Below are 23,145 nucleotides of genomic sequence, written 5' to 3' on the forward strand. Positions count from 1 at the left end.
CCCTGGGAATTCAGGCCTGCTAACTCCCCTAGTGTCCCCTTCCAGTCCTGGGTCTTACATCTCTGGGGACCCCAAACAGAAACGATGTGCCTTTAGGTGACTGTTGCACGAAGCCCCGGGATAGTCCATTCCGGGGATTTAATATCCCCGCCCTCCATCACTGGCCCCCACAGCCCCCAACCCGGGCGCGCCCTGCCGCCGCCTCCGCACTCACACCACCAGGCGAGAGATGATCCAGGACACCATGGCTGGGCCGGGCGCTGCGTGGGGCGGGGACCCGGCCCGGGTCGAGGATGCAGCTGTCTGAGGCCGAGCGGCCGCAGCAGCAGGAGCTGCAGTAGCAGCAGCAGCCGCCGCGGGGGCAGCGGAGCTCCGAGCTGCCACCGTTAAAGGGGAGGTCCCTGCCGCAGCGGTGGACCGTGGGCGGTGGCGGCTCTTAAAGGGGAGGCCGCAATAGCGGTGGCGCGCCCCTCTAGCACCTGCTGTGGCTGGGCATGCGCCTTCACCCTCTATGCCCTGCCTCTCTCTTAACCGCTTGTTCACCTTTCTAGGGCCTTGAGACCTCTGGCCCCGCTCCTGCAGGCCTTCTTGACTCCAACCTGATAACAAAGTCCTTTCCCTGCCCACATCAGGCTGAAGATTTACTAACAAGGAATAACAACTATGATTTGTTGAGTGTTTACTGTGAGGCAGGCCCTGTCCTGAGAGCTTCACATGCACTATTTATTGAATCCTCCAAACACCCTAGAAGTTAGTTATATTTATCTTCATTTTTTAAGATAATGACATGGAAAGTTTAGGAATGTTTAATAAATTGCCAAGGGTCACAAAACCACTGAGTCACACTGCTGAGATATGAACCCAGGCAGTTTACCTCAACTGCTGACTAGCGGATGCTCCTTCCCCATTAAAGGCCGTGTAAAGACATTCACCTGAGCTCCTGAAGTCAGAGACACAACTACACCTGTCCACCCCACCTCTTCTCCACAATCACCAATCTCTAGTTCAAAAAGGCCCTGCTTGAGCCATCTGTTTTCCCAGGTTGTCAGTAAGCTTTGCAGGGGAAAAGAGCATGGGCTGGGGAGATGTGAGCCTTAAATTTCAAACAGGGGCTGGGAGAAGTACCTGGGTCCCAGATCAGTGATGAGTCCAGGGGCTGCAGTTCCACCCCCATCAGTAAGCACTGAGGGCAGTGTATGTCCTAATTCTGAAGACATTTATATCCAGAATGTAGGCTAGCCTGCCTCCGGATTTTCACCAAAGCAGCCAAGCTTCAATGCCCCCATCCAATTGCTCTCCTTTCCTGTTCCATTTTAAAGTTTTGCCATTTCTTTACCCTTTATGTCAGAGGTGTAATCCTTCTGTTGACTACAACATCAACCTGTACCCATCCAGACTGAATGGACATGCTGAGTTCTATATTCAAATAGAGTTATGGTCTTATTCAAACTTAGTATCCTTGAACTGTGATATATTTTCAACCTGGTAATTCCATTCCCAGGCTAAAACTTTCCAGAGAAGCAGCCTCTAATGACCCCTCTTGTTATTCTTTACAACTTCCTCTCTAAAAGGCCTCTACTAATTGGAATGCAGTCTGTCATTACCACTCAAACCACTTTGTTGTTTAATAAACAAACAAAAATAAATCTCAGTTGGGCCATTCTCCCCAGACATTCTGCCCTAGGAAGGTAAGACTCCTCTGGTTCACAGAGCGTAAACTAGGAAAATCCCTCTCTCCATCCACCCTCTAACTCAAATGGCTCCTTGCCTTTTAGCCTCAAACCACACTGACTTCATCCTGGCACTTTTCCTTTCTCCCAAATGGCAATAAGTTCAGGAAGCAAAGAGCAGTAATCAGGTGCAGCGCAATAACAAAAACCTGGAAATGAAAACCCACCTCTAAACCAGCCCTCAATATGGCCTTGACTTTAAAAGGGTTGGTCCACAGGAAGAATTTAGTCCACTCCAAACAGATTTGTTAGATTTTTAATAAGAACATGGAAATCCCAATCAGCCCTTCGACAAAATTAAAATACAGAAAGTGAAATTAAAAGTATTCTACAGTAAATGACTTTTATTAAAAAAAAAAAAAAGTAATTGTGAACATATAAACAAGCCTGCAGGGCACTACAGTACAGCTGGAAAGAGATACATTTCCCAATGTACCTATGGGCCAATGAATTCCATCATTTTCAAATAAATTTTTAATAAAAACTCCACTGAGTTGGAAAGTTTTGCTGAAAATATTTCAGGACAAAAACCCAAAAAAACAAAAACCTTCATGTTGGAAATCAAACTTTCCTTAGCATTTGGAAATGAGGAGTCCCAAGGGAACGCTGGTAATAGGTGAAAATGGTTCCTGGAGTCACCAGTGTGTATATGTGGGGACACACCACAGCTCAGACATGACAAAGTTCTTTCTCAGATGACTGTTCCCTCAAGATAAGACTGAGAGGGGAGAGGGAGAAACTAAAAGAATTCTAAAAAGCCAATTCTTTTAAATTCTGCTTTGGCTAATTTTGTGCTATAATGGGCAACTGATTTCTAAAAATCATATTTCTTCAAAGAGTTTTATCGAAAGGAAGACTAAATGTAATGTGCCTTTCCTCATAATCCAGGAAAACAACTGTGGTATTTCAAAAATTCTAAAAATATCTACTTTCATGAAATAGTAACTATTTCACTACAAACCTATTTTTCACTAAATACACACATTTCCTAATCCTGGAGCCTCCTGGGAAAAGCAGTGGGTTCTCCCTGGGTCCTGTAAGACTCCAGTGTTCATGGGAGAGTGTGGGGAATAGCTGTACCCCATCTCCTGGGGCAGGCCATGTCAGAGGTCATGTGCAGAGACAGTCAGGCTTCCACCAGGCATATTTAAGCAATCACCCCTACTTGTACCAGTTACATGATTCCCTCTACCTCCAAACACATCCCCACTTAACGAGGCACAAGAGGAAAAGAAAAGTGTGCCCACATTCCTGGATTCCATGATCTCAAGTCAGAGAATAATGCAGGAAAGCCTAGCGATGTTCAGGCAATCCGGATTCCCAAAAGGCCACTGGCTGGGGATGTGGCACCCTTGGCTTGGAGTCAGAAACTGTGTGTGTGAACAATGCGACTTTCCTGTGTCAACCTTCAGTGTTGAGGCAGCGTAGAAAGAGTGGCTGGAGAGTTTGTAATACTGACCACACTGGCTCCAGGTGAAGGGCCTCTGCTCCAGCAGAGAACCCTGTGGTTCCCTGTAAGTGTTGAGTGAAAAGACCTGCTTCACAAGGGAGCTTGGAATTTCTCCGTGCCTAAGACCTTGCCAGTTTGGATTCATGAGCCTTGAGGGTACCAACAGCATCTTTCACTGCATGGTAAATGATGTTCTTCACCTGGAGAGTAATTAGCACTGTCAGTTGAATGCAGCTCCATTTTGTGTTCCACAAACACAAATGTAAAGTTCTACTCTGATTCTAAGCCAACTGGTGAAGAAATGACTGCATGCTTCCTAAATCACTCCCCACCAGGATTTATAAATTGTGCACAATGTAAGTTCTCCATGTATTTATTTTCCTTGCAGTACCAGGGACTGAACACCCTGTAGCTATACCACTGAGTTATATCCTCTGCCCTTTCTATTTTGAGACAGAGTCTTTTGAGGCTAGCCTCCAACTGGTAATCCTAACTCAGTCTCCCAAATCACCAGGATTATAGGTGTGTGCCACCAAACCCAGCTACAGGTCTGTATTTAAGAAAGAATGATACAATTACTTGAAAGGCTATACAATCACCATTATCTATGTGCTGAGTACTATTACTAAGTTATTTATATGGATTTTCATTTAATCCTTGCCATAATCCTATGAGGTAGATTAATATCTATTATCATCTCCATTTTATAGGTAAGAAACTGAGGAAATACAGGTTCCAAGGTAAAGAATCTTGCCAAAGTCCTAAAGCTAATAAGGATGCAATGAACAGTGGAAGGGGAAGGGGGGAAATAAGTTATAATGCTGTTTAGTTTTGTACTATTGGTATGTTGAATTTTTTTTTTTTTGTACTGGGGATTGAACCTAGGGTGCTTAACCAATGAGCCACATCCCCAGCCCTTTTTTGTATTTTACTTAGAGACAGGGTCTCACTGAGTTGCTTAGCGCCTTGCCATTGCTGAGGCTGGCTTTGAACTCATCACCCTCCTATCTCAGACTCCTGAGCCACGGGGATACAGGCATGCGCCACCAAGCCTGGCTTCTTTATATCTATTTTTCTTAGTTGTAGTTAGACAACACCTTTATTTTATTTATTTATTTTTATGTGGTGCTGAGGATCAAACTCAGCACCTCCCATGTGCTAGGGCGAGCATTCTACTGATGAGTCAAAATCCCAATCCTATATGTATTTTTTAATTTGTCTAAAAGGAACAAGTGTTACATGTGAAGTTGGAAGACACAATTAAAAAGTTATTAAAATAAAGCAAACAGGCAGGCACAATAGTACATGCCTGAAATCCCAGAGGCTGAGGCAGGAGGATTTCAAATTCAAAGCCAGCCTCAACAACTTAGTGAGGCCCTAAGCAACTCAGCAAGAGAGACCATGTCTCTAAATAAAATATAAAAAAGGGCTGTGTTGTTGTTTGCTGTTGTTCAGTGATTAAACACCCGTGGGTTCAATCCCCAGTACCAAAAATAAAAAAAGCAAGCAAGCAAGCAAACAGGCTAAAGACAGTTTTTTTTTTTTTTTGGGGGGGGGGGGGGCGGGATACCAGGGATTGAATTCAGGGGCACTTGACCTATTTTGTATTTTCTTTAGAGACACTGAGTTGCTAAGTGCCTCCCCATTACTGAGGCTGGTTTTGAACTTGTGATCCTCCATCCAGGCTCAGCCCCTCGAGTTGCTGGGATTACAGGTGTGCACCACCGCACCCAGCTTAAAGACAGTTTTTAAAAAAGGAATGACATGATGATTGTGGTTATCTCCTTTTTTTTTTTTGGTGTGTTGGAGATCAAACCCAGGGCCTTGTGCATGTGAGGCAAACACTCTACCAAGTGAGCTATATCCCTAGCCCCAAGACTGTGGTTATCTCTATGGAGGGAAAATGGAGAAATGGAAAGGGGAAGAATACATTCAACAATGTAACTGTTGTAGGTTGTATACATATATAATATCATTTCATAAAACATAAGGGGCACTTTGTAATGGGCACACAAATCTCCCTTATGCTAGTCTCTATTATTTTTTTTTATTACTTTGATAAATATTTACTGAGTACCTACTATGTGCCAGCCATCATGCTAAGGACAGCAGTGAATAAAATAGGTGTGGTGGTGTAAACCTGTAATCTCAGCTACTTGGGAGGCTGAGACTGGAGGATAACAAATTTGTGTCTAGCCTGGGCAATTTAGCCAGATCCCTATCTCAAAATAAAAATAAGAGCTGGAAATGTAGCTCAGTGGTAGAGCACTTATTACTTAGCATGTGCAAAAACAAACAAAACAATAAAATTCCTGCCTTCACAGAGCTTAAATAACTTACATTTGAGAAGGAATAGTGACAAACAGATAAAGTATATACCATATCAGATGATGAAATCTACTACAGAAGAAACTGAGACAATAGAAGGGGACTGGAGTGGTGAAGCAGAAATCAATATAAAAAATATAAAAAATAAAGCAAACAAGTGGGCACAATAGTGCCCAACAGGGTCAAGAAAGGCCTTACAGATAAGGTGATATGTTATACAAGTAGAGACTGAGGCGATATCTGAAATATGTATGTTTGAATATTTGTATTATATCTATAATACTAATGTGATTATACTTTGTGTAAGAATTTAATGGTTGAAATGTTCCTTGAATTTTTTCCCCTGGTACTGGGGATGGAACCCAGGAGCACACTGCCACTAAGCTACACCCCCAGACCTTTTTAATGTTTTATTTTTAGACAGGGTGTTGTTAAGTTGCCCAGGCTGGCCTCCAATTTGCAGTCTTCCTATCTCAGCCTCCTGAATGGCTAGATTACAGGTATGTACATCACCCAGCTGATGTGTTTCAAATATTGAAAAATGAAAAGCAGATCAAGCTCAGAGTTGAAGGTGATTAAACCTACCAGCAATTAAACAACAACAACAACAAAATTTCTTCCAACCTGATTTGTCATCAACCAAAGAAGACAGTAATGAAACAAGCATAACAGAAGAAAAGGCCAGAAGTGAAAGATGGGGAGAGTGTATATTCAAACTATTAAAACTTCTGCATGGAGAATCCTGTTTATTCTTTTTGTTTCTAAAGTGAATTAATAATGAAATTGTCCTTAAAATTCCAATCCATTTCAAGACCACAAAAATCCTAATCTGAACATCCAGTTCAATTATATAAGGGGAAAACAATTTTCACCCCTACAAATGCAATTCTCAGGGATAGGAACTGCAAAAAAATTTGAATCTGCACAGAACTTTGCTATAAGAAACAGTTTTAGGTCTGTATCTCTTCTTTACACTGCCTTAGTGCTGACCAGGGAGGTGTGTCTAAGTCAGTTACTAACGTTCAAAACACTATACCTGGGCTGGGTTGTGGTTTAGTGGTAGAGTGCTTGCCTACCATGTGTAAAGCATTGGGTTTGATCCTCAGCATCACATAAAAAACAAAGAAACATTATACATTCCAAGGGCAGAGAAACAGGGGCTGTCATGCTGGAAATGAGGTTTTTTTGCGGGGGTATGGGGGAGGTAGTGGGATTGAACTCAGGGGCATTTTACCACTAAGTCTCATCCCCAGCCCTTTTTATATTGAGATAGGATCTCATTAAGTTGCTGAGGGTGGCCTTTTGATCCTCCTGCCTCAGTCTCCCGAGCCACTGGGATTATAGACATGTGGCACCATGTCCAGCTGGAAATGATTAGGTTAAAAGATGACTAGGTTAAGAGCACAATTGAAGAGAACTGAGGACTGATAAGGTGTTTCTGAAAGGAAGACTCCATAGGTCGAGGTGGAATTCCCTGTGTCATTCTTCCTCCTATCAGACAACTAGAGAATACCCTCAGAGAGGAGAATGTGCTTTCTGTGTAACTATGTGAGCGTGTGATGAAATGACAGTGTGAGGTGAAGGAGAAGTTATTTACCTGCAGTTTATCCTCATGATTTGTATGAGTGTTGGAGAGATGCCTGAATTCCTGAGTCAGGCGGAAACAGTGCTTCACGTGTTCTGGAGATACAAAGTCTTCTGCTACTTTTATGCAACTGTATAGATTGTGAACCTGGGAACAGTGGTAGGGGTGGGGGAGTACAGAGGTAAAACATCAGACATTAGAGATCAATAACTCATGGAAAATGTCTATGATAATAAAAAACAAACAAAACATCCACATAATATATCCATTCTCTGCCTTTTTTTTTTTTTTTGGAGACTCTTAGGATGCCCAGGCTTGCCTTGAACTCCTGGGCTCAAGTGACCCTCTGACCCTAGCCTCCTGAGCAGCTGGGACCACCACATCTAGTTCTTCATTTTGATAATAAAAATACAGAGACATTGTAAGTGCAAACATATAAATTATAAATAAAAATGTTTGCTGGGTACGATGGTGGTACATGGTCAGCTACTCAAGACCAGTGTGGGCAACTTAACAAGAACCTGTCTCAAAATAAAAAATAAAAGGTCTGGGGATATACCTTATGGGTAAAGAACCTCTTGGTTTGACCCTTACTTCCAAAAACAAAAATTTTAAAACAAAGGGGCTAGAGACTCAGTTCAGTAGTAGAGAGCCTGCATAGTATGTGTGAGGCCCTGGGTTTAATCCCCAGCACTGTGGAGGGGTCGGGGGGAGAAAAAGTCAGAAAAATTTGAAATAAGACTTAAAATTACAAAGAATCTTATTTATGAGCTGCTCAGAGCATATTAAAAAGTATGTTGACAATACAATTTGCTATTCATCAACAGGCATAAAAATACTAATCAAGCCAATTGCATACATATCTTTGGACACAAGAGGACCACGTATTTTCTAATCTTACTTCCAAAATTCAGTCCATTTGAAAGAGATTAATCCTACATTATCTACAATCTCATTGTTGCAGATGAGTTCCTTTACAATTAATTTTGGACAATGCAAGTCTTAACCTCTCCCCCCAATACTGAGAATAAAATCCAGGGCCTCACAAATGTGAGGCAAGTGCTGAACCACTAAGCTACATCCTCAGTCCTTTATTTTTTGAGTTATTTATTTTGAGACAGGATCTAGCTAAGTTTCTCAGGCTGGCTTAAAACTTTCAATCCTTTTGCCTTAACCTCCTGAGTAGCTGGGATTACCAGGCATGCACCACTATGCCTGGCAATAATGCTGGTTTTATTTCTGCCACATAAAGTCAAATTTCTCATCATAATCTAACAGTGACCTTTCTTCCAAGCCTCACTTATCTGCCCTACTCCAGATACCCTATATTGCATTCCCTACTACCCACTAGGTATTTGCCTCTTAAAAATACCTGTAGCAGTCAACCTCTAAAATAATCCCAACCTTCTGGTAGTCACAGCCTTCATACCTTTGTGTGTGTAGCACTCTCATAATAAGATTAGTCTGTGACCAATATAATGGAACGGATCTGTTGTAATCTGTTCCTGTACACTCCTGGGTGGCATTTTACCATATTGATAAGGTACATTTACCTACTGATGAATATTAGGGTAATTTCCAATTTTGACAACTCTGAATAAAACTTCTGTGAATATAGGCATACAAATCTTTTTGTGGGCATATGCTTTCAAAAATTAATACCTAAGGATGCAAATTAACTAACATCAACAGGCATAAAAATACTAATCAAGCCAATTGCATATATACCTTTGGACACAAGAGGACCATATATTTTCTAATCTTACTTCCAAAATTCAATCCTTTTGAAAGAAAGAATAAATGTTGGCTGTCTATACTACTGCCCATTAATCACCCACTAGCTCTCTGTTATCAGAGGAACTATCACAGTATCACTGTGCTTATGTTCACATACTTATGAAAATAAATAAAATTATAAGGAAGTAAATTAAAAAGCAAAATAGTAAGTTGTGGTATGGTGAAGCAATCAGTCGAATTCTGCCATTTATCTCTCTTGCCAGATTAGAAAGAGAAGCAGACATAAAGAAGCCCATGGAGCTGTAGAGCCCAACCCCAATTTAGAAAATACCTGGTGTGGGGCTCCTGCAGGTATGAAGACAGCATCACCCAGGAACTGCACAATGGCCCAGCCTTGCACACCATATTCCTCATAGAGACGCTTACGGAGAGTCTGGTCCAGGTACCAACTTTGGTCATGAATTGGGTCATGATCGGGGGGATTCTCTTGGCCTTGTTCTTCTCCAACCTGAAGCCATGATCAAAATGCAAAAACAGAACGATTAATAGTCACTTATTGGGGCTGGGGATGTGGCTCAAGTGGTAACGCGCTCGCCTGGCATGCGTGGGGCGCTGGGTTCAGTACCACATAAAAATAAAGATGTTGTGGCCACCAAAAACTGAAAAATATTTTTAAATATTCTCTGTCTCTTCTCTCTCTCTCTTTAAAAATTAGTCACTTAGTCATAGTTTTATTTTCTGTGATTCTAGCTATCCACAATCAGTCATGGTATAAAAATATTAAATGAAAAATTCCAGAAATAGCTGGGTACAGTGGTGTACACCTGTAATCTCAGTGGCTCTGGAAGCTGAGGCAGGAGGATCTCAAGTTCAAAGCTAGTTTCAGCAAAAGTAAGGTCCTAAGCAAGTCAGTGAGAACCTGTCTCTAAAAAAAATAAAACAGGGCTGGTAGTCAAGTGCCCCTGAATCTAAGTCCTAGTACCAATCAATCAATTAATCAATGAATCCAGAAATAATTAATAAGTTTTAAATGGTGTTCTGTTATGAGTACTGTGTGATGAAATCCACAGCTCCATGCCACCTTGAACATGAATCATCACTTTGTCCAGAGTATGAATGTTGGCTGTCTATACTACTGCCCATTAATCACCCTCTAGCTTTCTGTTATCAAAGGAACTATCTATCACAGTATCACCATGCTTGTGTTCACATACCCTTATTTTATTTATTTTACCTAATAATCACCCAAAGTTCAAAAGCAGTGATGCTGCAATTCTGATATGGCAGAGAAGCCATAAAGTGAAAAGGTAAAGTACAATTAGATGCCAGGTGTGGTGTTACATGCCTGTAATCCCAGCTACCTGGGAAGCCAAGACTGGAGGATCCCAAGTTACCAGCCAGCCTCAGTAACTTAGAGAGAGCCTATCTCAAAATTAAAAAATTAAATATAGTACGTTGTTATACTGTTTTATTTTATGATGACTTATTGTTAATCTCTTATTGTGCCTTGTTTGTAAATTAAACTTTATCACACGTATGTATGTATAGGCAAAAACGAAAATATATAAAGGGTCTGGTACTATTTGTGGTTTCAAGTGAGGGTCTTTGAATGTTTTCCCTTTGGATAAGGGGAAACTACTGTAAATTGTTGTTGTTGTTGACACCAGGAATTGAACTCAGGGCCTTGTGCACACTAAACAATACTCTAGTGCTGTGCTTTATCACCACCCTCATTCATTCATTCTTTCTTCCTTCCCTTTTTTTTTGAGACAAGGTCTGGCTAAATTGCCCAGCCTGGCCTTGAACTTGCCATCCTCCTGTCTCAGCCTCCCAAGTAGCTGGGATTACAGATATGCATCATTGTGCTGTCATACATAAAAATCAGTAACAGGATAAATCCAACTTATTACATTAGTGTTTCTGGCAAAGCCCAAAGTTTCTGGTTTACTCTATTCAATATGCTTGAAGTCTGACTCAGATTTTCTGGGTATTCTGATAAGACATACATGGCCACTAGGTCTTTAATACCTTGGGACTCTACATGAAAAATCTTGGACAGGTTGTCTCAGTCTCTACACTCTTTTTAGTTTATTTGTTTTTTTGGTGCTGGGGATCAAACCGAAGGCCTCTGCATGCAAGGCAAGCACTCTACCAACTGAGTTATATCTGCAGCCCATCTAGACTCTTAATTTGAGAGTTGGGAGCACATTTCACCAAGAGGATACCTTTCGAAGCAGCTCCCGGATCTTCTCTGCATCCTTGGCTGCATAGATGTGCCATAATGCGCCTGGCTTCTCTTTTCCATCATGGATCCTTTGCTTCGTCACCTCATCAGCATCCCCCTCATCAATTGTCTTGAGTACCTCTGAAACGAACAAAATGACAATTTCAATGTAACTAGTTATTTCAGTATTTCTGAGTGAAATACAATGTCCAAATCAAACAAGTTTGGTCTTTTCTCCATTTCTCTGGAGTTATATAGCAAAAATAAAAACTCATGAGCTGGGCACAGTGACACATGCCTATAATTCCAGTAACTCTGAAGGTCGACTCAGGAGGATCTCAAATGTAAGGCCAGTCTCAGCAATTTAGCAAAACACTATCTCAAAAATAAAAAATTAAATCGGACACAGTGGCACATGCCTGTACAATGCCTATAATCCCAACAGCTCGGGAGGCTGAGGCAGGAGGATCAAAAGTTCAAAGCCAGCCTCAGCAATTTAGCGAGGCCCTAAGCAACTCTAAAGTGAGACCCTGTCTCTAAAGAAAATACAAAGAAGGGGTAGGGATGTGGTTCAGTGTTTAAGCACCCCTGGGTCGAATCCCTGGTACCAAAACAAACAAACAAACAAACAAACAGAACTGGGAATGTAGTTCAGTGGTAAAGTGCCCCTGGGTTCAATCCCCAGCACCAAAAACAGAAAGACAGAGAGATTGGACTTGGAATGTAGCCCAGTGGTAAAGCATCCCTGGGCTTAATCCCCAGTATCCCCTTCCTCCACCAAAAAGAAATAGCAAAATTTGTATTAGTCTAAGCTTCCTACACACAGGGAAGAATAACTCTAAACCTTCTTTACTTAACAGAAACTCAATATTTTTGGTAATCTAGTTTCTTCTTCTGCAATCCTGGGGAATCATACTCAGAGTCTCATGTACACTAGGCAAATGTTCTCCAGCTGAGTGACATACCCAGCCTGTGGTATTTTCTTTTTAAAAAAATATTTGTAGGGCTGGGGATGTAGCTCAGTTGGTAGAGTGCCTACCTCGCATGCACAAGGCCTGGGTTCAATCCCCAGCACCAAAAAAAAAAAAAAAAAAAAAAAAAAAAAAAAATTGTAGACATTTTTTGTTTATTTTTATTTTTTCTGGTGCTGGGGATTGAACCTAGGGACTTGCATATGCTAAGCAAGTGCTCTACCACTGAGCTATCTCCCCAGCCCCTGTGGTAGTTTCTTTAAAAAATGTTTCTTGCTCAAAATGAATAGCTGTTTCTTATGTTTAACTTGTGGGTTATTTCCTACTGAAAGTAGGGGGATTCTATACATTTTTGCAAGACCACTTGAAACTCTAGGATTTTGCTGATTTAAGTCCACAAAGCATAAAGCTTCTCTGGCAAATTAAGAAGGTTAGCTTCTAATACCTGTCTATTATAATCCACAAGAAACCACAAAATTATGGAAAGGCCTACAGGTGTGTAGCATCAAATCCAACAACAGAATAAGAAATGCCAAAGTAATAATACTGATTATTCCCAAACCTTGACATTTCAAGTTATTTTTCAAACTGTTCTCATTTTTCTGAAACTTCCACAAGGAACTCTTATTTTGTTTTATTTTTTGGCGAAGGATTGAACCCGATGGTGTTTAACCATTGAGTCACATCACCACTACCACCACCCCCTTTATTTTTTATTTGAGACAGGGACTCACTAAGTTGCTGGGGCTGGTCTTGAACTTGGAATTCTCCTGCCTCAGCCTCTAGAGCCACTGGGATTACAGACATGAGCCACCATGCCCAGGCACACACATTAATTTTAACACTGAGATTTGAGCTGATATCCAAGATTACCCAACTGGCCCTTAAATACAATGGGGATCACACCCTTCTTAGTGTCTTGAGATAAACATTTAGGCAGCATAAAATATTGCAAAAGAGGTACAGCAAAATATCACTTTTATGCTTCACTTTTTCTTTTTTTTCTTTTTTTTGTGATGCTGGGGATTGAATCCAGGATTTTGTGCATGCAAGGCAAGCACTCTACCAACTAAGCTATATCCCCACGTCCTTATGCTTCAGGTGACCCCCACTTTAACATCTGTCACTCCAGAGCTGATCTGGCGGATGGGCCAAGTAGATGGGTTTGTCCTTTCTTCATTCCTCATGTGAAGCTACCCCTTGGTCAAAGATACATAAGTAGCACTCTTCTCTGCTAGAACTTCTCTTTCTCTGGCAACATTCACTAGGCACCTACTACGTATCAGGCCTAGTAGAAACTTAAGAAAAAGTCACTGGGGAAATAAAGAGAAAAAAAGAGAAAAAAAAAAAAAAAGCCACTGTTCCTGACTAAGGAGGAAAACACTCAGTTCTACCCGGAGGCCAAGTCTCATCACCTAAAGCAGTTTTTCTAGAAAACATACCTTCATCATGAGCACCCTCCCCGATGGGGATCCCAACATACACCATCACATTAACGGCATCAGACACATCTAAGTGAAGATTTGTTGTGCCAACTCTTCTATCTTCTGCAGTTATCAAGCCTAAAGGGTTAAGGAAAATATGCAAGGTGAAGGGGAAATATTCTGAAGAATCCACAGAGAGCCTAAAACTGAAAATATACTCAAGGACATTCTCAAATGAGTACCACTGGAGAGTGAAGTATGTCTGTTCCATTTATCAAGAAATCCCAGGGGCTAGGAGTGTAGTTCAGTGGTAGAGCACTTTTCTAGCAAGCATGATTCCCTGGATTTGATACCCAGCACCATAAGCAAGCAAGCAAGCAAACAAACAACAACAACAAAAAAATCATTCTTCTCATCTCTCTTATACTGTCTAAGATTAATTTCTAGCATGGGTGACACTATCATTAGCTTTAGTCATAGAATCAATCCACTCCCTGAAAATGGTCCCTCCAATAAAAGCAAAACAGATATGGGCATTAGGGACATTCACTATGAGCATTAGCTCAACTTACACAGTGATTTAGGTTATTTCTATACTTTACAAAGTAATAGATAGGTGGCATGGTATCTGTTTTTTTCATTTTGCAGCGTTGGGATTGAACTCAGGGCCTTGCTCATGTTAGTGAGCTCATGATCACTACCTTGTTGGCTCATGCTAGGCACACACACTAACAATGAGTCACATCTCCAGCCCTTGGTATTCAGCCTTTTTTGCTGCTATTTTATCAAGTTTTTTTTTTTTTTTTTTTAATATTTATTTCTTTTAGTTGTACCTTTGTTTTTATTTATTTTTATGTGGTGCTGAGGATCGAACCCAGGGCCTCGCACATGCTAGGTGAGTGCTCTACTGCTGAGCCACAACCTCAGAGCCTTATCAAAACTAAGAATATGTCTCCTTGAGTACAATTTTTGAGAAGAAATGATCTAATTCCTGGGAACATATAGCTTATAGATAGGCCCACGTACATTTTACACAAATCAGTATAACAAAGCAAACATTCAAAACCATCCTGGATACCTTAACTTCTGTAGTACCTGTCACTTGCCCTCAATCATCTTTACTCATGACCCTGACCAAAGATCTTCTGTAAGTGAAATGAGCAATCCCCCAAAGGGGCAGTTCTGGCCTCTCCCTCATACCATAGGCGTTGTACATCTTGGGTCCCAGATCAGGCCTTACAAAGTAGCTGGGTAGCCTAGAGGCCAGATTGAGCCTGCCATCTCGTTTGGTATATTCCGGCAGAGGAAGGTTCTCCATCAGATCTTCAAACCTACAAAACAGTAGGATAGAAAACTTAGCTATTATAGGGCAAGAAAGCAAAGAGGTAAAATTCACTTCTCTGGGATTATGTAATTATTCTGTGATGGCTTTGGCCAGGCACAAATCTCAGAAGATGGCACAGACATCAACTAACCTTGTTGGCATCATGTCCCGAAAATCTTCCCCAGGAGGCCAGTCCTTGAGTTTGAGCACCATTGGCTGCCCATCTTCTGATCTTAGCCGTTCTGGAAGAGAGACAGTATTCTCACAAACATCTGTGGGGTTGGTTACTCCCCAAATTTTTCCAGTGACTATGTATGAGATAAAAGTTCTTATTTCAGATTTATAAACCTAGCCCACATAATGGACTAGATTAGGTGGGCTTTGTTTTCCTACCCACTTGCCATGTTTCTCCACTTTATAAGATTATATCTGGTTTCCTCTGAGTAAAAATGTTCCACATTCCCTATGGTCTTACAGGCTAAAGCCTGGACTATTTTGGGAAGCTTGCCATGCAAGCTAAATGTTTAGCACCAGACAGAAGGTTCCTTCCACCAAGAGGATATGATCTGTTATTGCAGGGACAGAGCTGGCATATAGATGCTTCTCACTCTGCCATTAGTCAACTAGATATCAATGCTACTTACTGCATATTATCTCAAAGCCATCCCAGAAATCCCGAACTTTCACATCAGAAATTATAGCACAGTTCCTGCAGTTCACCAAATCTACATCCTGGTCTCCAAATTCCTGGCTAAAGGCTTCTGGCTTCCAGAGTTCAGACTTGAGCTTTTTATGTACTCCTGAAACCAGCACTGGCTGTGGAAACAAAAATATAATCAGGGCCATTTAGGAAATACTGTTAATTCCATGGCTAAAGGACTGAACAGGAGGGTTTCCTAGGGAGAGCTCTTCTCCACAAAACTATTGTTCTTTTACAATTTTAAGATTTATGGATTTTTTAAAAATATTTATTTTTTAATTGTAGTTGGACACAGTAGCTGCTAGGTGAGCGCTCTACCGCTGAGCCACAATCCCAGCCCAGATTTATGGATTTTAACACATCAGCTAAAGTGAATGGAAACTGCTTCTACTTCATTATTATATTGGATTCTTACTCTGGGAGACATGCCACAGAAATACTTCTGTTGCTCTGGTATCTACCACTATTTTGAGGTAAGCAAACAAATTAACACTTCCTCAAATGGTAAGTGAAAAACTACCTAGATAAAGCCATAATCTCTTCCTTCCTTAAGCAGCTGCTAAAGTATAAAAATCACAATTGTTTTTGCATAAGTTTATGGGACACCTTCAAACACAGACCTAGAAAAGTACTACCCTTTTCTACCCATTCCTTCACCCTAATAACACATTTAAGGATTCTCCTCCTGAGGTATTGTCAGTTCCAGTTTAACACCTTACAGTAATTTCAGCTGCCCTTTTAAGAACATAGAGTTGTACAGCTTAGAAATAAAATGATACTTGATTGTACTTTTTCCTTTAGAAATTCCTTCATTTTTAAAATCTAAGATACTTAAAAGGACCAAGGAAAATCAACAATACACTTATTATGTCTAAATCTCTCTGGCAAAAGATCTCCCACAAAAGCCTAGAATTATCCTGATAGCTATGCCAGGAAGGCAGAAGCTTTATTCTTACTTACCTGGCCTTGCTTCCAACACTCTCGAAAAATCTTCCAATTGTTTTTGTTGCTGGGATCATGGAGACACAGAAGCCTTCCATCACAGAGCCAGGAGTGTGAAGTATGGGGGTCTAGCACATTTAACCCCATCACCATCTCCTTCACTTCCTTTTGGGTATCAGTCAAGTTGCAGGCCCGCTTTGAAGCATCTGAGGTTTTCTTATTTTCTACCACTGAGGCAATGATGTGGTCAAGAAAGTTGGGTAGACTGGCCTTACTTTTTACTCCCTGCCAGACATAGGTAAGCTTGACTGAGATGCCATAAGAAAAGCATTCAAAAAAAACCATATCACAGTTGTCATTTCTAAGTTCTTACCTATCTGATTAAATTCCACAAAAGTTATCAGAATATCTTGTACAATTAGAGGAGGAACAAAAAGTTGATATTTTTAGTACCTTAAATTCCTTTATCTTTGATATTTATCTTGCATGTATGAAAGAAAAGTATAGAAAGAACCCTTTGCTTCAAGAGACTTGAGACCTAAGAAATACCTATCGTATGTAGATTGCAGAGTTCACAAAACGATATAACTGATTGAAAAAGATCATTTAATTTGGGGGGAGGGGAGTTCCAAATTTTTTTCTGGCCAGCAGAGATATTTCATCTAAGTAACTGAAGAGAATTATCATGCATCTCTCATCTATCTCAGCTGATAGCAAAGCGTAAGCCCACAGATGAAAGTGACATTTCTAACATCACAGAATGAAAGAGGGTGTAGATTTTGTAATATTGATAATCCTATTGCTGAAATATCACTAATCATAATCTCTAAGGCATGTAACCATATAATATTCTGGAAAAAAATGTGAAATTAAGGGACCGTGGTTGTGGCTCAATAGTAGAGCACTTGCCTTGCACATGTGAGGCAATGGGTTCGATCCTCAGCACCACATACAAATAAACAAATAAAGGTACTGTGTTCATCTACAACTAAAAAATATTTTTAAAAAAAATTTTAGGGCTGGGGATGTGGCTCAAGCGGTAGTGCGCTTGCCTGGCATGTGTGTGGCCTGGGTTCGATCCTCAGCACCACATACAAACAAAGATGTTGTGTCCACTGAAAACTAAAAAATAAATATTAAAATTCTCTCTCTCTCTTTAAAAAAAAAAAAGAAATAAAAAAAATTTGAAAATAAAAGAACTGAGAATATGAACAAATACAAATAAAATAGAGTAATTTTTGCCAGGCACGTGGCCCAGGCCTGTGATCCCAGTGATTCAGGAGGCGAATGCAGGAGGATCTTAAGATAAGAGGATAGCCTGGGCAACTTAGCGAGACCTGTCTAAAATGAAAAAAAATTTAAAGGGGCTGGGGTTGTGGCTCAAGTAGTGGAGTGCTCACCTAGCATCTGTGAGGCACTGGTTCGATCCTCAGCATCACATAAAAATCAAATAAAGATATTGTATCCACCTAAAACTAAAAAATAAATATTAAAAAAAAATTTTAAAAAGATAGTTCAGTGAGCTGGGGATGTGGCTCAAACGATAGCGCGCTCGCCTGGAATGCGAGGGGTGCTGGGTTGGATCCTCAGCACCACATAAAAATAAAATAAAAAAAAAAGGACTGGGTGTTATCCCTAATATGGGCAACAGGGGTTGGGAGGAGTAACTGATATATATATATATATTTTTTTTAAATGAGAGAGAGAGAGAGAGAGAGAGAGAGAGAGAGAGAGAATTTTTAAAAATATTTATTTTCAGTTTTCGGTGTACACAACATCTTTATTTTATTTTCATGTGGTGCTGAGGATTGAACCCAGCGCCCTGCGCATGCCAGGCGAGGGTGTTACTGCTTGAGCCACATCCCCAGCCCTTTTTTTTTTTTTTTAAGTTACTTTTGCAGAAGAGAAGCAACCCAATTGTATAGGCTCAATCACTTGAAGTTTATCAAATTTCAGCCATTAATCATAACATAGAATGAGAAACATATTTATATACTTGTTTGAAATGACCTGCAAGACATATAAAGTGAGAGAGAGAAAAGCAAGTTGTAGAACATTTATGTAAATGGGGGGCATGGCATATATGACAATATTTCTGAAATGACACTCAAGAAACAATGGTGGTTGGGTGCAGTGGTACACATCTCCAATTCTAGCCATGCAGGAGGATTACAAGTTCAAGATCAGCCCAGGCAACTTATGGAGATCTTGTCTCAAAATAAATATAAAGGGCTGAGGATGTACCTCAGTGGTTAAATGCCCCTGGGTATAATCTCCAACACTAAAGAAACAAAAGAGAAAGGTTACCTCTAGAAAGGGAAATGGGTGGCCTTATCACTATAACTCTTTTGTATTTTTCAACTTTTTATATCTTGTGAATTCATTTATTCAATGTCAACTAAACATGACTATGGATCAAATACTGTGGTACTAGGAATATATTGGTGAATAAAACAATCAAAAGTGCTTTTAGGAAAGGCAAAAGACAGACAATAAATAAAACATAGCTAGGAAGATGGTAGTTAGTGGTATGAAAACAAGCAGAGAAGATAGTTATGAGTGGAGTATGGGACTGTGATAAACTTTTTTTGGCAGGCGGGGGGCGGTTTAGTGCTGGGTTTTTTGTTTTTTTTTGTTTTTTTTTGGTACTGGGGATTGAATTTAGGGGTACTCAACCATCAAGTCACATCCCCAGTCCTATTTTTGTATTTTATTTAGAGACAGGGTCTCACTGAATTGCTTAGTGCCTCACAGTTGCTGAGTCTGGCTTTGAATTCTTGATTCTTCTGTCTCAGCCTCCCAAGCTGCTGGGATTACAGGTATGCGCCACCTCGCTCAGCCTGGTGCTGGGTATTTTTAACCCAGGGGCAATTTACCACTGAGCTATATTCCCAGGTCTTTTGCCTTTTAATTTTTAATTCTGAGACAGGATCTCACTAAGTTGCTTAGGGCTATGCTAAGTTGCTAAGGGTGACCCTGAATGTGCAATCTTCCTGTCAGCCTATCAAGCTGCATGTACCACTGTGCCTAATGTGATAAACTTTTTTTTTTTTTTGGTGGTGCTAGGGCCTCACACGTTAGCCAAGCCCTCTACAACTGAGCTACATCCCTACCTCTACTGTGATAAACTTTTAAAGAGTGATGTATAAAGAAAGGTTTCCTGAGGGTGACATTTTAGGAGGGAAGAAAAGAAGTTGATGATGAAGCCAGCCAAATGGTTACATAGGAGGAAAATTCTGGGGGAGAAAACAAGTGCAGGGGTTGGGTTATAGCTCAGCAGTAGAGCACTTGCCTTGCACTTATGAGTTACTGGGTTCAATCCTTAGCATCACATAAAAAAAAAAATAAATAAAGATATTGTTAAAAAAAAAAAAAAAAAAAAAGAAGAAGAAAACAAGTGCAAAGGCCCTGCAGAGGAAGCATGCCAGGCTATGTTCAAGAAACAGCAAGCAGATAGGTATGGCTAAAGCAGAATAAACAAGAAAGAAAGAGGGAGGGGTAAGGTCAGAGAAGTGAGAAGAGGCCTAGAGTCAAAGACTTCTAGTACATTTTGAGGATTCTGTTTAGCTTATGAAGAGAAATAGGAAGTTCTTGGAGGATTTTAGGTAGAGAGAAACATGATTTGACTTACATTTTAAAAAGACCACTTTAGCTGCTGTGTTGAAAACAGACTGTGGGCTAGGGTCGTGGCTCAGTAGTAGAGAGAGTGCTCTCTTAGCACATGCGAGGCCCTGGGTTCAATACTCAGCACCACGTAAAAATAAATAAAATAAAGGTACTGTGTCCAACTACAACTAAAAAATAAATATTTAAAAAAAGAAAAGAAAATAGACAGCAAGGTGCAGAATCTACTCCTCATAGAATTCTGGTGAGGAATTTACTTCAAAAATTTAGGCAAGAGAGGATATCAGCTCAGGTTAGTAAGAAAGGTGGAGCTGGAAAGAAACAGGTAAATTCAGAATATATTCTGATCAAATTAAGGGATTTACTTATGGATTGATATGAAATATAAGCAAGGAGAAGCTGGGCATAGTGCACATTGCCAGTAATCCCAGAAATTCAGGAGGCTGAGGCAGAAGACTAGCAAATTCAAAGCCAGCCTAACAACCTAGCAAGTCCTTAAGCAACTTAACAAGATCCTGCCTCAAAATAAAAAAGTAAAATAAAAAGGACTTGGGATGTAGCTCAGTGGTTAAGCGCCCCTGGGTTAAAACCCCAGTACCAAAAATAAATATACAAGAGGAAAGTACCAAATGATTCCAAGATTTTGGGGACAAGTAATTGAAAGGATAGAGATGCTACTAACCAAGAAAGGGATACTAAAGAAGTGTAAGTATATTGGCAGAAGATCAAGAGTTCGTTTTAGATGTGTTAAAGGTTTAAGGATATCTATAAGATATCCAAGATAGTAACATTATAAATGTATTGGCTAAGTTAAAAAAAAATTAATGTCTGAGGGGCTGCGGATATAGCTCAGCTGTAAGAGTGCTTGCCTTGCATGCATAAGAACCTGAGTTTGGTTGCCAGCACCATAAAAAAAAAAAAAAAAAAAATCTGAAAGAAAATCAAATGGATCAATGTATTGACTTTTCCACTGATGACTAAAATATTTTAATGTCTTAATTTTACTAACTTCCTAACATGGTACAAAAGGTTCACTACTTAAATGAATCTCAAACACCCTAAAACTTAAAATGAGATATGTTGTCAGCTTGACAATATAGAGAACACAAATCACCCACATGACCTCTAACCTAATTATCAGATCTTTGATGGTTCTTTCATAGAAAAGCAGCAAAGCCTAGAATTGTAGAGAGGACACTTACCGATGAGGATGTAGAGAAGACTGGGGGGAAGGGTATGCCTGAATCCAAGGGGGTTTGAGGAAGTTTTCCGGGTCCGGAGTGAAGGAGGTCTCGAAGGCTGGAGCCTTCAGTTTTGTTGTTGGAGGCAGTGGGACCCAGTAACAGACTGTTAAAAAGCTTTGGAGTCAATGGAGAGACCTTTGCAGTAGAGTTGAAAGAGTCCAGCCCAAAGGGTGAATGAGATTCTTTATTGAGCACCGATCTCAGGGACCCTGCTTCTGTAAGAACATAACCAGTAATAGCTTTAGGCACAGCAAGAAATACCCAACAGACAACTGACTCCTAAAAATCAGCCAAGCGGAAGGGACAAAAGATACTCTCTTTTACCTGACAACTGTGTAAGGTTTGTTGGGACCAAACCTGACAAGCTATGAATATGGGAGATCTCAGGGCCAAAGAGAAACTCTCCTATTTCTTCCTTTCTTTTCCAGATTTGGATTACTTTTTGTTTCTATCCACCTCTCTTAATCCTCATTTTCTAAAACTGTTTTTCAAGTGGGTTTCCAGGGGACAGGGATATAGCTCAATGGTAAAGTGACTACCCAGCATGCATGAGGCCCTGGTTTAAAAACTTAACCACCAACACTCCGCCCCCGCAAAAAAGAGAGAGCAAGCGAGCTACTCAGGTGGGTCACCAGAACATGGATATTGGAACCATCTGGAGTCCCTGTTAAAAATGGAGATTGTTGGACTGGGGTTATAGCTAGGTGGTAGAGTGCTTGTCTCGAATGTGTAAGGCACTGGGTTTGATTCTTAGCACCATATAAAAACAAATGAATAAAGATACTGTGTCCATCTACAACTTAAAAAAATGGCGATTGTTGGGGCTGGGGTTGTGGCTCAGCAGCAGAGTGCTTGCTTAGCATGTGTAAGGCGCTGGGTTGGATTCTCAGCACCACATATAAATAAATGAATAAAATAAAGGTCCATTAAAAACTAAAAAAATATATATATTTATATTTATTAAAATACATATACATATATATATATATATATACATACACACACACACACACACACACACATATATATAAAATGGAGATTGTTGGTGTTTTTGGCCGAAAAACAGAACTTCTGGGAAGCTTGCTAAAACTTTGCTTCGGGCTAGAGTTGTAGCTTAGTGGTAGACCACTTGCCTAGCATGTGTGAGGTACTGGGTTCGATTCTTAGCACCACATATAAATAAATAAAATAAAGGCCTATTGACAACTAAAAATACCCCAACAAAAACAAACAAACAAAAAAAACCCCAGGAAACAACAACAAAAAACTTTGCATCAATTCTCACTAGGGAGGCCTGAAGGCGGGCCGGGTATATGTCTTTAGAAAAGGTCTATTTCTAGAAAGAAATTGAAAAGAGATTCCCTCATTTGTGTGATTAGCCAGAGAAAGAAAGAGCATGTTTCATTAATGTGTATGGTAATGTGTGAGTCTGAAGAATCCCAGAAAAACCTTCAGGTTCCTCCCATAGGAAGGGCAAAAGGTGTTCACCTCACCTTTTGTTTCTTCTTTAGCCTTCTGGGTTGCTAAATCTGCCAACCAATGCAGGGCAGAGGAGGGAGGAGCCGTGTCAGGGCACGGGGGCCTGATGGCTTTTAGCTCACTATTGCTATTTGATGCTGAACTGTCTCCCTTCAGGGGCTCTTCAGATCTGATGTCAGTGCCCTCAGGTTTGGAAACATGGTCAGTCTCTGGTGCTGTGACTGTTGCAGTTCCTCCTCCACCTGAGAAGGTAGTTTCGTTTCCAGAAGAGGCACTAGGGTTTATGCTGGGAAGCTAAAGCATGGAAAGTTAAAAGTACTTGTTAAAAGTGTGGTTAAAGTGGTTGGTTTAGGTAGAGAAAATTAAACATGACTAGTAATGGC

The 23,145-nt window shown here is 40.4% G+C and overlaps 1 protein-coding gene across 2 annotated transcripts in view; it reads right to left on the reverse strand.

Annotated features, from left to right (window-relative positions):
• Window positions 1-1,972: 1,972 nt before the first annotated feature.
• Kdm3b (lysine demethylase 3B) overlaps window positions 1,973-23,145 on the reverse strand; it is a 77,852-nt gene continuing 56,679 nt past the window's right edge. For both annotated transcript variants that reach the window (XM_076856891.1, XM_076856890.1), the window contains 11 exons: window positions 22,777-23,056; window positions 21,242-21,498; window positions 16,434-16,700; window positions 15,418-15,589; window positions 14,925-15,015; window positions 14,650-14,780; window positions 13,468-13,587; window positions 11,056-11,195; window positions 9,162-9,338; window positions 7,106-7,240; window positions 1,973-3,380 (listed from right to left, as the gene is read on the reverse strand). In XM_076856891.1, the coding sequence (XP_076713006.1) occupies window positions 3,300-3,380; window positions 7,106-7,240; window positions 9,162-9,338; window positions 11,056-11,195; window positions 13,468-13,587; window positions 14,650-14,780; window positions 14,925-15,015; window positions 15,418-15,589; window positions 16,434-16,700; window positions 21,242-21,498; window positions 22,777-23,056 (1,851 nt within the window). In that variant the 3' untranslated portion in view covers window positions 1,973-3,299. The remainder of the gene's footprint in view (window positions 3,381-7,105; window positions 7,241-9,161; window positions 9,339-11,055; window positions 11,196-13,467; window positions 13,588-14,649; window positions 14,781-14,924; window positions 15,016-15,417; window positions 15,590-16,433; window positions 16,701-21,241; window positions 21,499-22,776; window positions 23,057-23,145) is intronic.

This window comes from Callospermophilus lateralis, chromosome 5, assembly GCF_048772815.1.
Source record: "Callospermophilus lateralis isolate mCalLat2 chromosome 5, mCalLat2.hap1, whole genome shotgun sequence".
NCBI lineage: Eukaryota > Metazoa > Chordata > Mammalia > Rodentia > Sciuridae > Callospermophilus > Callospermophilus lateralis.